This window comes from Pelophylax lessonae (genome assembly GCF_965119305.1).
Source record: "Pelophylax lessonae genome assembly, chromosome: 4".
Taxonomy (NCBI): Eukaryota; Metazoa; Chordata; class Amphibia; order Anura; family Ranidae; genus Pelophylax; species Pelophylax lessonae.
In genome coordinates this window covers 197,325,342-197,338,030 of record NC_138771.1, presented here as the reverse complement: position 1 = coordinate 197,338,030, position 12,689 = coordinate 197,325,342, and the positions used below count along the sequence as shown (strand labels likewise).

The 12,689-nt window shown below is 36.8% G+C and overlaps 1 protein-coding gene across 1 annotated transcript in view; it reads left to right on the top strand.

Moving 5' to 3' along the window:
* LAMB1 (laminin subunit beta 1) overlaps positions 1-12,689 on the top strand; it is a 72,567-nt gene that overhangs the window by 34,558 nt on the left and 25,320 nt on the right. The window contains exons 17-24 of the mRNA XM_082256717.1: positions 105-225; positions 1,269-1,467; positions 2,034-2,177; positions 2,550-2,781; positions 3,394-3,557; positions 3,865-4,089; positions 5,298-5,515; positions 5,626-5,722. Coding sequence (XP_082112843.1) covers positions 105-225; positions 1,269-1,467; positions 2,034-2,177; positions 2,550-2,781; positions 3,394-3,557; positions 3,865-4,089; positions 5,298-5,515; positions 5,626-5,722 — 1,400 coding nt within the window. The remainder of the gene's footprint in view (positions 1-104; positions 226-1,268; positions 1,468-2,033; positions 2,178-2,549; positions 2,782-3,393; positions 3,558-3,864; positions 4,090-5,297; positions 5,516-5,625; positions 5,723-12,689) is intronic.

Here is a 12,689-nt window from a genome sequence, read left to right as displayed (position 1 = left end):
ATATTTTTATTGAGGTTAATAAAATAGAGGATTATTGTGTGTTGAAGTGATTTGGATCCACAAGTGGGACAGTTTATAAATCATGTTATGTACTGTACTTTCAGGTATATAGTTCTCCCTCGTCCTATATGCTTTGAGAAAGGTCTGAATTACACCATACGTCTGGAGTTGCCACGGTATTCAGTTAACTCTAATGTAGAAAATCCCTACACATTAATTGATTCTGTAAGTAAATATTTGACACCAATACTGCACTGTATAAATGCTCTAAAATCATTAGCTGTAAAAGACCGATGTAGAGGCAGAGCAACATGTATTCTACTATATTGATTTATGCAGCGTAAAAGCGAATAGCTAATTAATCTTGTGTAACTTCTAGCTAGAAGATCTCAGAAGTTTATTCTTTATTCTTAGGTTTAGTAGCTTTAAAACAGGCAAATATGTTATCTGTTTGTTTCAATGTGTCCCATTTGGGATTTGAGGGACTGGATATAAGTTCCCATTACAAGAATGGTTGAAGCCCAAATCTGAGCACAGGGTTAAAGCTGTTATACTCTCCATTGCCTCAATAGCTCCTCTCATTTACGCTTTCTTCTACATCCCACAAAACTGCTTGTTTTGCTACATGCAGAGGTTAGCACAGCTTTCACTGTGCTTCCAACAACTCAGGTGTAAGCATTGCAGGTCTCCTAGCCCTGAATGATCTGAGGTTGTGTCCACACCTCATTCTCCACTTGGTCATTTACAAAATTAAGCCTGTGTATTTTGTGAGTGCTGAAACAGGTAGGAATTTTCTTTTAGTCTTCTTGAAAAAATAAAATTAAAAAAATTTTGCATATTGATATTGTTATCTCAATTTGTAAGTGTGTTTTAGGACTTGGGTAGGATCCCATGTGTGATATGATCATGCCACCATACCCTTTTCTTAAATGACTGTGTTGGGATTTTACGGTCACTGTTCATTTCTATACTTACAGCTCTACTTGTACATCTCTTAGTGTGGAAATTGCTTACTGTGATTTACTTTTAAGTATACTGTTTGCCGAGGTTTTAAAGTAACCTATATTTTGTCAGGGATAAAGTCTTTACTTAGATGCTTCCTCATTTTAAGTGGTTTAAGGCTTTTGTGTTCTCTTATAACCTCTTAGTTCTGTTTTATCTGATCTGCGTATAATAGTTGCACCTTTATTTCCACAATTACATTTCTTTTCTCTGATGTACAGTATTTTACCTTCTCTTGGCTTGAAGATATCAATTTATGTTTACAGATTGTCCTGCTTCCTCATGTAAAGTCCCTGGACATTTTCAGCTCCGGAGGGTCAGGAGATGATGTCAGCAATGCCTGGCTGACATTCCAGAGATACAGATGTACAGAGAACAGCCAAAGTGTTGTGAAAACTCCTCTCACAGATGTCTGCAAAGACTTCCTCTTTAGCATCTCAGCCCTGCTACACGAGGGGGCCCTGGGTAAGTGTTTGTTTCACTACTATTACTGGTATAGGTAGATATCAATGGATTTGGTAGCTCAGGTCACTTTTCAAAGTGGACAGACTGGCACTTTCTTTAGGCTTGTTTGTTTTGTGGATTCCATCGTGCTTCCATTTTACTGCTTCAACACTTTATTTTACATCAGCACATTTTACTTGTTATTGGAATATAGAAGGACTGTTGGACCATTTTATAGAGGAGTTAATTAAGATCAAACTAGTGTGACCCTCTAGAATACACTTATTATTAGTACAATATAAACATGTTCTGCAAAAGAAAAGTATTTTGTAATGAAGAAACTCTAAAACTCAATATATTTAGTATCTTTAATAAAATGTGTAACTACATCCTTCCTGATAAACTGGTCATATATTGTAACTATCTGAATTGGTATATTCATTTTAACAGCTTTAGAAGAACAAACATTTGCTGACATGGGTGGTTGTTGTTGGTGGTCTTGTTCTTATTTTATACATCATACTGTTTTATATTGTTGTTCCCATTTAGCATTCTCATTGTTTTCTTATCTTTTATTTCTTATCCAGGGTGTCAGTGTGACCCTCAAGGCTCTCTAAGTGCTGTTTGCGACCCAAATGGAGGGCAGTGCGATTGTAGGCCAAATGTGGTTGGACGGAATTGCGATAAATGTGCACCTGGAACTTATGGTTTTGGACCTAGTGGATGCAAACGTATGTCATCATTTGGACTTAAACTTGAAAGTCTTTGTTTCCCAAATGTAAAGTACATTTGTTGCTACTGCAAACTAAACTTATTTGCTTAGGCACCACATAATAGAAGTCTGTGGCTTTCCTTTCCTACAGGACACCCTGGCAGTATGCAATTTCCAGCTGATAATTAGTCTGCCACGTCACAACATTTGTAAATGCCAAGATTAATGTTTGGCAGGCTCTCTTGAGATGCCCTACAGTAGCAATTTCTTTACAATGCGCAAGATAGATGGCACTTCATTTTGGATGCCAAGTTTGTGTAGGACATGTGTTATTAAATTATATTCAATCTATACACAATAGTTTTACCTTTGTTTTTTGTTTTTTTTTTAGCTTGTGAATGCAATCTTAAAGGATCTTCTCATTCCTTCTGCCACCCTGAGACTGGCCAGTGTCCATGTATCCATGGTGCCTATGGAAGACAATGTGACGCATGTTTACCTGGCTACTGGGGATTCCCAAACTGTCAGCAGTGCCAATGTAATGGACATACTGATGACTGCAATGCCCTTACTGGAGAGTGCAACAGCTGCAGAGATCACACTGAAGGTTACAGCTGTGAAAGGTAGATTTAGTTTGTCCACTATATAGTTATCAGTAGTATAATTCTTTCTTCTTTTTTGTTAATGCTGTTTTTATAGGGGCATTTATAACTGGGCAAGTGCAGGAAATAAAATACAGCTGGTTTAGAAATTAGTGTAATGTTGTTTTGATCATGCACTATTGTCTAGAGCTAATAAATATGAATAAGTGTTGCACGTACCAAAAAAAATTAATTGATACTATTAAACAAATAATCTCAAATGATCCCTGATAAAAATATATCAAATCATCAAATGAAATCAATTCACACTCAGTGCATTAGAATAGTTAAACACTTCCCTTTTTAGCACACGTGCATTTTACTTTTTTTGAACTATTTGAGGTTATTTGTTTTACAGTATCAGTTCATTTTTTCTGGTATGCGCAAAACTTCATATTTATTCTTTCATTACTGGTGGGAACACCAGTAACCACACTTGGCATATATATATATATATATATATATATATAGTTTGAGTTTCTTATTATACACATTAGTTCATACACTGTGAATTTGTTCTATACAGAGGCAGCGCAGAGGTATTATTTCTTAATTATTGTTTAGGGCTACTTCATAGTCTCTTTAATTTTCTAGATGTTTAGCTGGTTATTATGGAGACCCCAGGCTTGGTTCGGGTGATCATTGCAGACCATGCCCGTGCCCAGATGGACCCGGAAGTGGACGCCAGTTCGCTAGTGGATGTTATAAAGACCCTACATCTGAGCATGTTATATGTACATGTAATAAAGGTTATACAGGTAAGTCTTTATTATATTTTAGTCGCTTAGTAAACGTACAGTAAGTCTGTAAGTATTGTGTTAAAGATGTATACACTAACCTCAATAATAGGTCACTAATGATCAGTGGAATGACTACCAAAGTATAATATAATATTCTGGTAAGTAGACAATTAATATGATACAAGAACAGTTGTTTACGCCATTTAATGTTTTTTTTTTTTTTAATTCTAAGGTCAGAAAAACTATTGATTATATTTGAATGTTCTGCAAGTGGTCACTTAGATATTTCTATATAGAACTAATGCGGTTCTTTTTTATTTTGTAGGTGTTCGCTGTGACAGTTGTGCATCTGGCTATTATGGAAACCCAGAACAGAATGGTGGTGTCTGTCAGCCTTGTAACTGCAATAATAACATAGAGATGTCTGATCCATTGGCTTGTGATAAACAGTCAGGAGTATGTCTAAAGTGCCTCCATAACACAGAGGGTGAAAACTGCCAACAGTGCAGGCTGGGATACTATGGCAGTGCCATTCATCAGGATTGTAAAAGTAAGTTTTCAACTTACTATTGCATTTGGCTTCAAAGTCCAGAGCTTATTTGTTTCAATACATTTTTGGTAAACAGAACATATAAAAACACAATTACAATGGTATTGCCTCATTTCGGTTTCCATACAAAGGTTGGAACAAGTAAAAAAGTGTGTTACAGGTATAGGAGTCCTATTAAGAAACATAGCACAGCTCGATCAACTGCTTAACAACCTAGTCAAATATTCCCAATAAAAAACCTGTTGGGTATGCCAAAGGAAATTAGATAAAAATCACAATCACAGGGTGTACCATCCTAATAATTCTGTAGTAAATAAACATATTCTGTCAAGATGAACTCCTTGTTATCTTCAAAGCATAGGGTCACGACACCCATACCATTGGAGCATCCATTTTAAAAAATGAACCAAAAAGTGTTTTGCAAAAGAGCAAAACCCAGAGCATTTAAAGACATATTTTTTTATCTGTATACAGTAGGTTAAATAAACTGTGTACTGGGGAAGTATAGACTGCTACTACTGACCTATACTTCTGAAAATGCTAGTTGCCCGTTTGTCATGTTGACCTGATGGCTATGCAGTTTAGTAGCGCTGAATTCAATTTGAGTTTTGTGATAAGCATTTTGATATGGTTCTATACTGAGACTAAAGACAGCCAGGCAAATAACTTCTTTAGAAATAGGTAAGCAATAGCCTCCATACTTTTTCAGTACAGGATTCTTCTGTTACAGTAGCTTTTGTTGTATCTATTCACACGGAAACCACAAATCCTTACCAGCAACAAATCCTTACCATGCATAAGGTAGCATTCATGCTGAATGGAAAAAAAAAAGAATACTAATATGCTATGCATGTTTAGAACAGTTTGCTATGTACACATTATTTTTTTTTTTTAATCAAGTACGGGAAGATATTAAAATTAGAACCACCATATATTTGCAGCACAGAACCTTGATACTGCATCAAAAATGATTCTTACTTTTTTCCTAGATAATTTGCCTCAATGTTTTCTGTCTCAATAGCAGGATATTGTCCAAATTTCCCCTTCACTTTAATGTTCATGCAAAAAGTTATCCTGGTATTCTCATTTATCTTTTGATGAAATGTTCTACTTTATTATGTACCTGTGTAACAAACTGTTCAAACCATAATGGTATACCGCTTGCTAGATAGCCATCTTACATGTATCTTGCTGTTTAATCCTTCTAGAGTGTGTCTGTAATTACCTGGGCACGGAACAGGAGCACTGTCAGGGAGATGTTGATTGCCACTGTAATATAACCACCGGTCAATGCCCTTGCTTGAAGAATGTAGTTGGACAGAGCTGTGATCACTGTTCACCAAACACCTGGAATTTAGCCAGTGGAAATGGTTGTGAGCCATGTGGTTGTGATCCAGGCCGTTCTCTGGGACCATCTTGTAATGAGGTACACATCTGGAAACATTAGAAATTCCAAATATTAAATAATGTTGACACTAAAATTTAATTTTCTGAAGCATTTTGAGTGTATAACTGTTCTCATAACATTTTAAATAGTTCACTGGACAGTGTCATTGCATGCCTGGTTTTGGAGGGAGGAACTGCAGTGAATGCCAAGAACTTTACTGGGGTAATCCGGATTTGGAATGCCAAGGTAATATACAATTATTTATGCCCCTCTCCTTTTTTTTTTCATGATTTTGGGTATAAGCATTTCTAAACCAGTACTGACAGTCATTTACAAAGTGGTGCAGTGTATATTTGTTTCTTTTGAAAAGTAAATTATATTTTGGCAGGATTTAGCATTCCTGTCTCCAGCATCACAAAATTTCTACCTCTTTGTCTCACCTCCATTACATCAATACATGCCCTGCAGGTTTTGAATTTTTATCCATGCAGTCACATTTTAAAGCATTTGTACATATGGCACTATTTGCTACTATACCCTCACACACAGGGAAAAAACAAGTCCAACAACACAAATTAAAGGAGATGGATTTCTTACTGACAGCTCACACAGAGCCCACCCCTACTTCCCCCCCAAGTTGGCAGATGGGATGTTGCTCTGCAGTGCTGTCTCCTCTTCTCTCCAGTTTAGTGTACATTAACTACATACCTGCCACCCCCGCCAACTATTCAGGACAAAGACAGAGTATAAACTAGCAGCCGGTGTTGTGAAAGATTGTGGGGGAGAAGAGCGCTTTCATTTACAAAAACACAAGCTGGCAACAGCGCCACATTGGCTACTACTTTAGACTGTCTCAGACACTAGACTGCCTCTTCAGATGCAATCATTGACGACATAAGCTGACAGTATATACTCTGTTCCCACGAATAGCTGTTGACAGGTTTCGACTCAGTGTGTATACTGAACAGGAGAGATAGGGAGGCATGGTACTGAGCAGGGCTCAATGCTATCTGTAACCTCCCATGGGAATGCATATATTTTGAGGCTTCAGGAAGTTGGAAATACAGCCAGAATGAGAAAATAAATATTTTATTTAATTGCTTGAATTGTAATGGGACAAGTGCTAAGTGCACAGGGAGCCCTGGGGTATTTAACTCGCTTTTTTTTCTTCTTCCGGTGATAGTTCTTTAATGTATGCAGGAAACTGAATGAGGTAAAACCTCACACTCCAGATGACAAATTAATCCATTGCATGCTGGCAAGCTTGCCCAATTTTTTTAAGATTAGAACATGCCATAATCTAGTGACATCACTGAGGTGCAAGGCACTAAATCATTATCTCATTTATATCACTAGTCCTAGTATATTAAAGCTCGTCCTTGAGCAAACGTAAACCCTTCATGAATCCCACACCTTTTATTACTTACCTAATTCTACCATTACATGTCATTCACTGCCGCCTCCTCTAGGAAGAAGGACTGATAATTCAGTGATGCTATCTGTGCTTGCAAAGACTGGTCCTCTTGTCATTAGTTAACCATACCTCTGCAGTCTTAAAGCCTGAGAGTGCCACTCTACAGTCAATAAAACTGTCCCATGTCATCTACGAAAAATAATGCAAAATTATGGGGAGTAGAAGGGAGTAGGACCAAGAGTAATACACTGGCCAAAAAAAAAAGTCGCCACCAAAAAAAAAGGTTACACACTCTAATATTTTGTTGGCTTTGATTACGGCACACATTCGCTATGGCATTGTTTTGATAAGCTTCTGCAATGTCACAAGATTTATTTCCGTCCAGTGTTGCATTCAGTTTTCACCAAGATCTTGTATTGATGATGGGAGAGTTGGACCACTGCGCAAAGCCTTCTCCAGCACATCCCAAAGATTCTCAATGGGGTAAAGTTCTGGACTCTGTGGTGGCCAATCCATGGGTGATGACTCACGCTCCCTGAACCACTCTTTCACAATTTGAGCCGATGAATCCTGGCATTATTATCTTGGAATATGCCCGTGCCATCAGGGAAGAAAAAATCCATTGATGGAATAACCTGGTCATTCAGTATATTCAGGTAGTCAGCTGACCTCATTCTTTTGGCACATGCAGTAACTATCCAAAAGGATAGTTACTGCATGGTTAGTTTAGTTAGTTGCTTAGTTAATTCCAGGTGGCGACTTTTTTTTTTTTGGCCAGGCAGTATATTTGCAGCTAAAAGCAATGTTTTTAGAAGCCTAATCTCTGGATTTTTTTCTTTTTTCATCATTTGCTCTCTAAATTGATTGGGTGTGTGTCATGCTTCATTTAAGGCAAACACTCCACAATTCAAGGGTACAAATAATAAGCCAAAAAAAAAAATCTTTCAGCTGTCCGATTTTATGGACGCAAGTATGACCAGCTCATAATGTCTGCTGCCAACTAACTTATATAAACCTTCACCAAAAGTTTACTGTTAATGCACATAGCCTATACACAGGAATGAAAGATCAAAGCATCTTATCAAATGGGAGCTTAGTTGTAAAAAATGAAGATTTTCAATCATATTCACTAAGGATTAACTAGTATAACAAAAACTCACATTTCTTATACAAAGCCGAATTATTTAACTCAAACATTTCATTAGCCTTTCAATTTATTTTTTTTTTTTTTCCTCTCTATGCAAGTCTCATCTTAAATTACTAACTAAACAAGTCATTAATCCCCTCTATGGAAATGCACTCAAGTAGATGATCTATTAAAACATCTCCTGAATGATGGGACTTTTTTCCAGGAAGTAAATGTTTGTTGTAGATTTCATTGATTTTAGACCCTTTAAAAAGCCGGCCATAGCATGTTTTTTTTTTTCATTTTGGCATGCTTGCCTGTATAAAATTCATCTTGCGTTTAATTATAGTCAAGTAGTTAGCAATGATAATTGAAGTCATTGTGTACTGTTGTTGCCTACACATTGCTGAACAGATAAAGCTTTGTAATGAGCGGTCAGTGAAGACATGCCAAGTTGAAACAAAGTCTGAACTGTTCATTTAGTAATGGGGCTTTTTATTTTTATCAATAATGAGTGGGGGAATAGACTTCAGAAGAATGTTGCTATTTATTTGATGTGCATGCTAGAGATTTTAAATATTACATATAGATTTGAAATGTGCGCATCAGCTAATAGCCCATTGTTGCTCTGTATCAAATTCTTTATGATAATGACACACACAGCACACTTCAACAGTTGAAGTTATCTATTTTGGATTAGAGAAGGAGTAAAGGTCATCTTGCAGTTTCCATGAAAAGGTCTTTAATATATAATTTGGTTGGCCTAGTGTTGCTGTATATATTATTTGCAAACTCTTTTCAATATATTTAAAATGCAAACTGCACTCCTGAAGAGAATGAAATTGGTTAAATGAAGACCTTTTTTAAAATATGGTACATTACCTTATTTAAAAAAATATATACTACTACAAACTGGAAGGATTTTTTCTGCAGCAAAAATGGATTGTAATTGTTTTAGGTTGGCATACATTTTCAGCACAAAAAAAAAAAACAAAAACAGATGCAGTTTTTCAATAATATATTATTTCGATAATTATTTAGATAAAATAGACAAAATGCATATTCCCAAAACCCGCACCTCTAAGGCAGGCTATACATAATTAATTTTCTTTCGTTCAACCAACAGGTTGAACGAAAGAAAACAAATCAATTCTCTCATCCACACTTTTGAGGTGGATGGGAGAATCCATCTCACAGATCTATTGTACTCTGATGGCAGGGAAGTTTCCCTGCTGTCAAAATAAAATAGCTCTGCAGGATGGATTCTCCCATCCACTTTAAAAGTGTGGATGGAGGAATCAATTAATTTTCGTTCGTTCAACCGGCTACATTCATGGGCACTGGTTGAGTGAATTTTTCCAACCCAGGCAGGTGGGCCTTCTGTACAGCCCTAACATAATGGTGTGTGATCACTGCTCAGTCTGGGAGTACTGTGAGCACAGCCTTCAGGATGGCCCATTTCTAGGGGGTAGATAGAGGAGAAAGGTGGGGCAAGAAGAGTGCAGCTTGGCCACATTTATTTTTGGTAGAGGAGGGGTGGAGTTCTTGCTTAAAACACAGGTACCGTCTGCTCCCAGTGCTTGTGTACCCTTAGCCCTAGACAACTGCTGTCTCTTTTTTGAGTGTTTTATTGCATACTGTCAAATTTGTAACATCACAATTATTATTTCAAAGACTATATTAATGATAATTCATAGTTAAATTTTATGAAAGGCAAGATAATTGCAAATATATTACATCAAATTGCAGTTGTAGGATTCATTTCCTATTTGGGCTATTTCCAAATCTCTATATATATTTATTCTACTTCATCCCAAAAAAGCAGACTCAATTCTTAACATTTGTCACACAGTAATATTATAGATCACTCAGAGCAATTTGTTTTTCAGATTGCTTTTAAAAGTAATCCAAGAAGTATAGCATTTCACCTTTTGGATGGAAATCTGTTTTTTATCTTGTTTGGTTATCCAGAATTGCAAACATGAGTTTGAAAAGAGAACTTTAGGGTCTTCTAAAGATCAAAGATCACGTATGTTTAATCTTAGCTTGGCATTCCTTTCTTTGTGGTTCTTAATAGTCTTTGTATTTGGTGGCCCTCCCTGTCTTGATCCTTATCTAAAAGGAAGCTTAAATGACCCTCATTGGACAAGTGTCTTTGTTGTGTTCTAAAAGAAATGTACCCTTTTCAAAAAGCCACCATAGGGAAGCCTAATCACTTTGAATTTTGTTCACAGACCTTTGGGTTTTGTAGTAAAAGGAAGAGATCTGGATTGTTGAGCATATAATGAACTCCACTAGTCATAGCATTTGCATATGATTCTTGTATAATATATAGCACTTGTGTGAAGTTTCAACATGTCCTGGAGTCATTTGAAAACCTCATGCTATATATCCAGAGGAAAAAGCAGTTTGACTTCACTATACAGCTGAGAGTCCAAAGGAATATTCTGTTGCAAACTATACAACTTAATCAATATAATTAATAATAATTAATTGTCAATATGGCATCACACTTTACACATTTTTACTTTACTTTGCATTGTTTTACTTAAAGTATAACTAAAGGTAAAACGTTTTTTTGTTGTTTTGGACAGAGTGGAGAGGGATGAGAACACCTATTGGGCTTTTGATGCTATCTGTATCCCCGTTCGGGAGATTCACCCTATTTGTTCTGCTTACCATTATCACTGGAAGTGAAACTAATAGAGGGAAAATCTACCAATAGGGACACTAGTTAGGGTGACCTGGAGGGATTTTCCTAGGATTTCCTCTTACTTCCTGTTTTGGCTATGTGATAGTAATGAATATAGTGATGAATTATTCAAGAGAATCCCTTATTATTCTGTATGTAATTGTATTTTCGAATGCAGATTTGTCTGATCTGAAAGAAAGGATAAAATTAGGACTCTAGGCAAAAGTGAAGAATTGGTCGATTTTATGCATACTGGACAGATCTATATATGTAGATGTATATATAGATATATGAAAACATTTTAAATGTACTAATTAGCCTGATGAGCAAGTTATTTTGAAAATTGGTAAACCTGGGTGTATGGGATATATGTGTTCTTGAACAGGTGGATGACATTTCAAAACGACAGTAAGTGCAGTAATATTTCTACATTCTACAATTTTTTCTGCCCCCTTTCTTCTTTATAAAATGTTTTCTATAGATGTTCTAGGTAAGTTGGTAAGTGAGAGATGACTAATGGGGGACAAGTGTGGTATAGTTTGTTATCCTTTTAAATAGATCCTAGTTCATGATACATTGCATATAAAAATGTAATGTCATAAAAAAGCTCATACCATGTAAAATATATCCAAACAAAGGCAATATGAAAGCAGACATAAATTCTGGTAGGGAAGGAGGGTAGAGCTAATCTTTAATGCCCTAATTTTTATAATAGATAATATGGTTTATTGTTCACATCCCCCCCCCCCCCCCCGGCCGGGCTTCTGTAATTCGAACAAGTTCTGAGTGGATTTCTCACCCCCCTCCCTGACAGCATCAAGAGCCAATCAGCAGTAAGGAAAGAGGACTTGGACTTGTTGCACGGGATGCTGGGACGTGTAGTTTGTGGAGGGACAGTTGAACAGCCCAGGGATGATTACAGATCCCAGTAGACTTTGAGGAGTCTGAGCCACTGAGAGCAGATCACCAAGTGCACCTATATCAACCCAATAATGCAGTTATACTGAACTGTCACTGCATTTGACCCGCATCTACACTGCACCTATACCAACCCTATATCTTATTAAACTGAACCTTACCACATCTGAACTACATCTACATTGTACCTATATGAGACTTTATTGTACCTATACTGCATGCAGGTTAACTGGAAACGTCATTAAGTGCACCAACGCTTCTTAAAGGACCTCAACAATAGCTGGCAGAAGAAACACCTTAAGGATTGCCCCTATTACTGAACCTGTCCACAAACCCCCTCTGTTTCATATACAGTGCTTACTAGCATAGCCATCACTACTGCAGTCTGGCAGTATAGGCGCAGTAGTTTGCAGATCAAGTTTCATTACGGCTCACTGCTGCACTTCAGGTGGTGGTGTTACTGTTTATGCTGATCTGGACAGCAAATGTCATCCTATTTCCTTTTACTATCTTGTTATCAACTTTATTGGGTGGCAAAATATTAGGTTTTCTCTAACTGATTTGGTGCCTATTTCTGTGAAACTGCATCATTGCTGGGTACTTAAAGTTATTGTCAGTGAGTTCTGGTGATATTGTGTGTAGTGCAATCAGCCTGGTATGTATGTGGGAGAGGTTGAGATCTTTAAAAAGGTCAAGGCCAGGAATTCCACCCTAACCAGCAGCTCCTTTGGGGGTAGCAATACATCATTTTTATTTTTTTTATTTTGTTCCTGTTGACACTTGCTAAGTGCCCACTTCCTGCCTGCTTTTTAAACTGCGGTTGAATGACTTTTCTGCCAACACCCAGCCTGAGCTCTGTTGCCTCCTGTACCCCTACAAAAGTATGTAATGGGCATTAGCTTCCAAAGCAATAATAAACAATGTTAATTACAGTATATGTTTTGAAAAAATATTTCTTTACAATTTCAAGCAATAGACACAATTTTTTATGTTTTTATTTTACATATAACATTATCTGGAGTTATGCTTATACCTACTGTATAAAACAATGTATTAAAGCTGT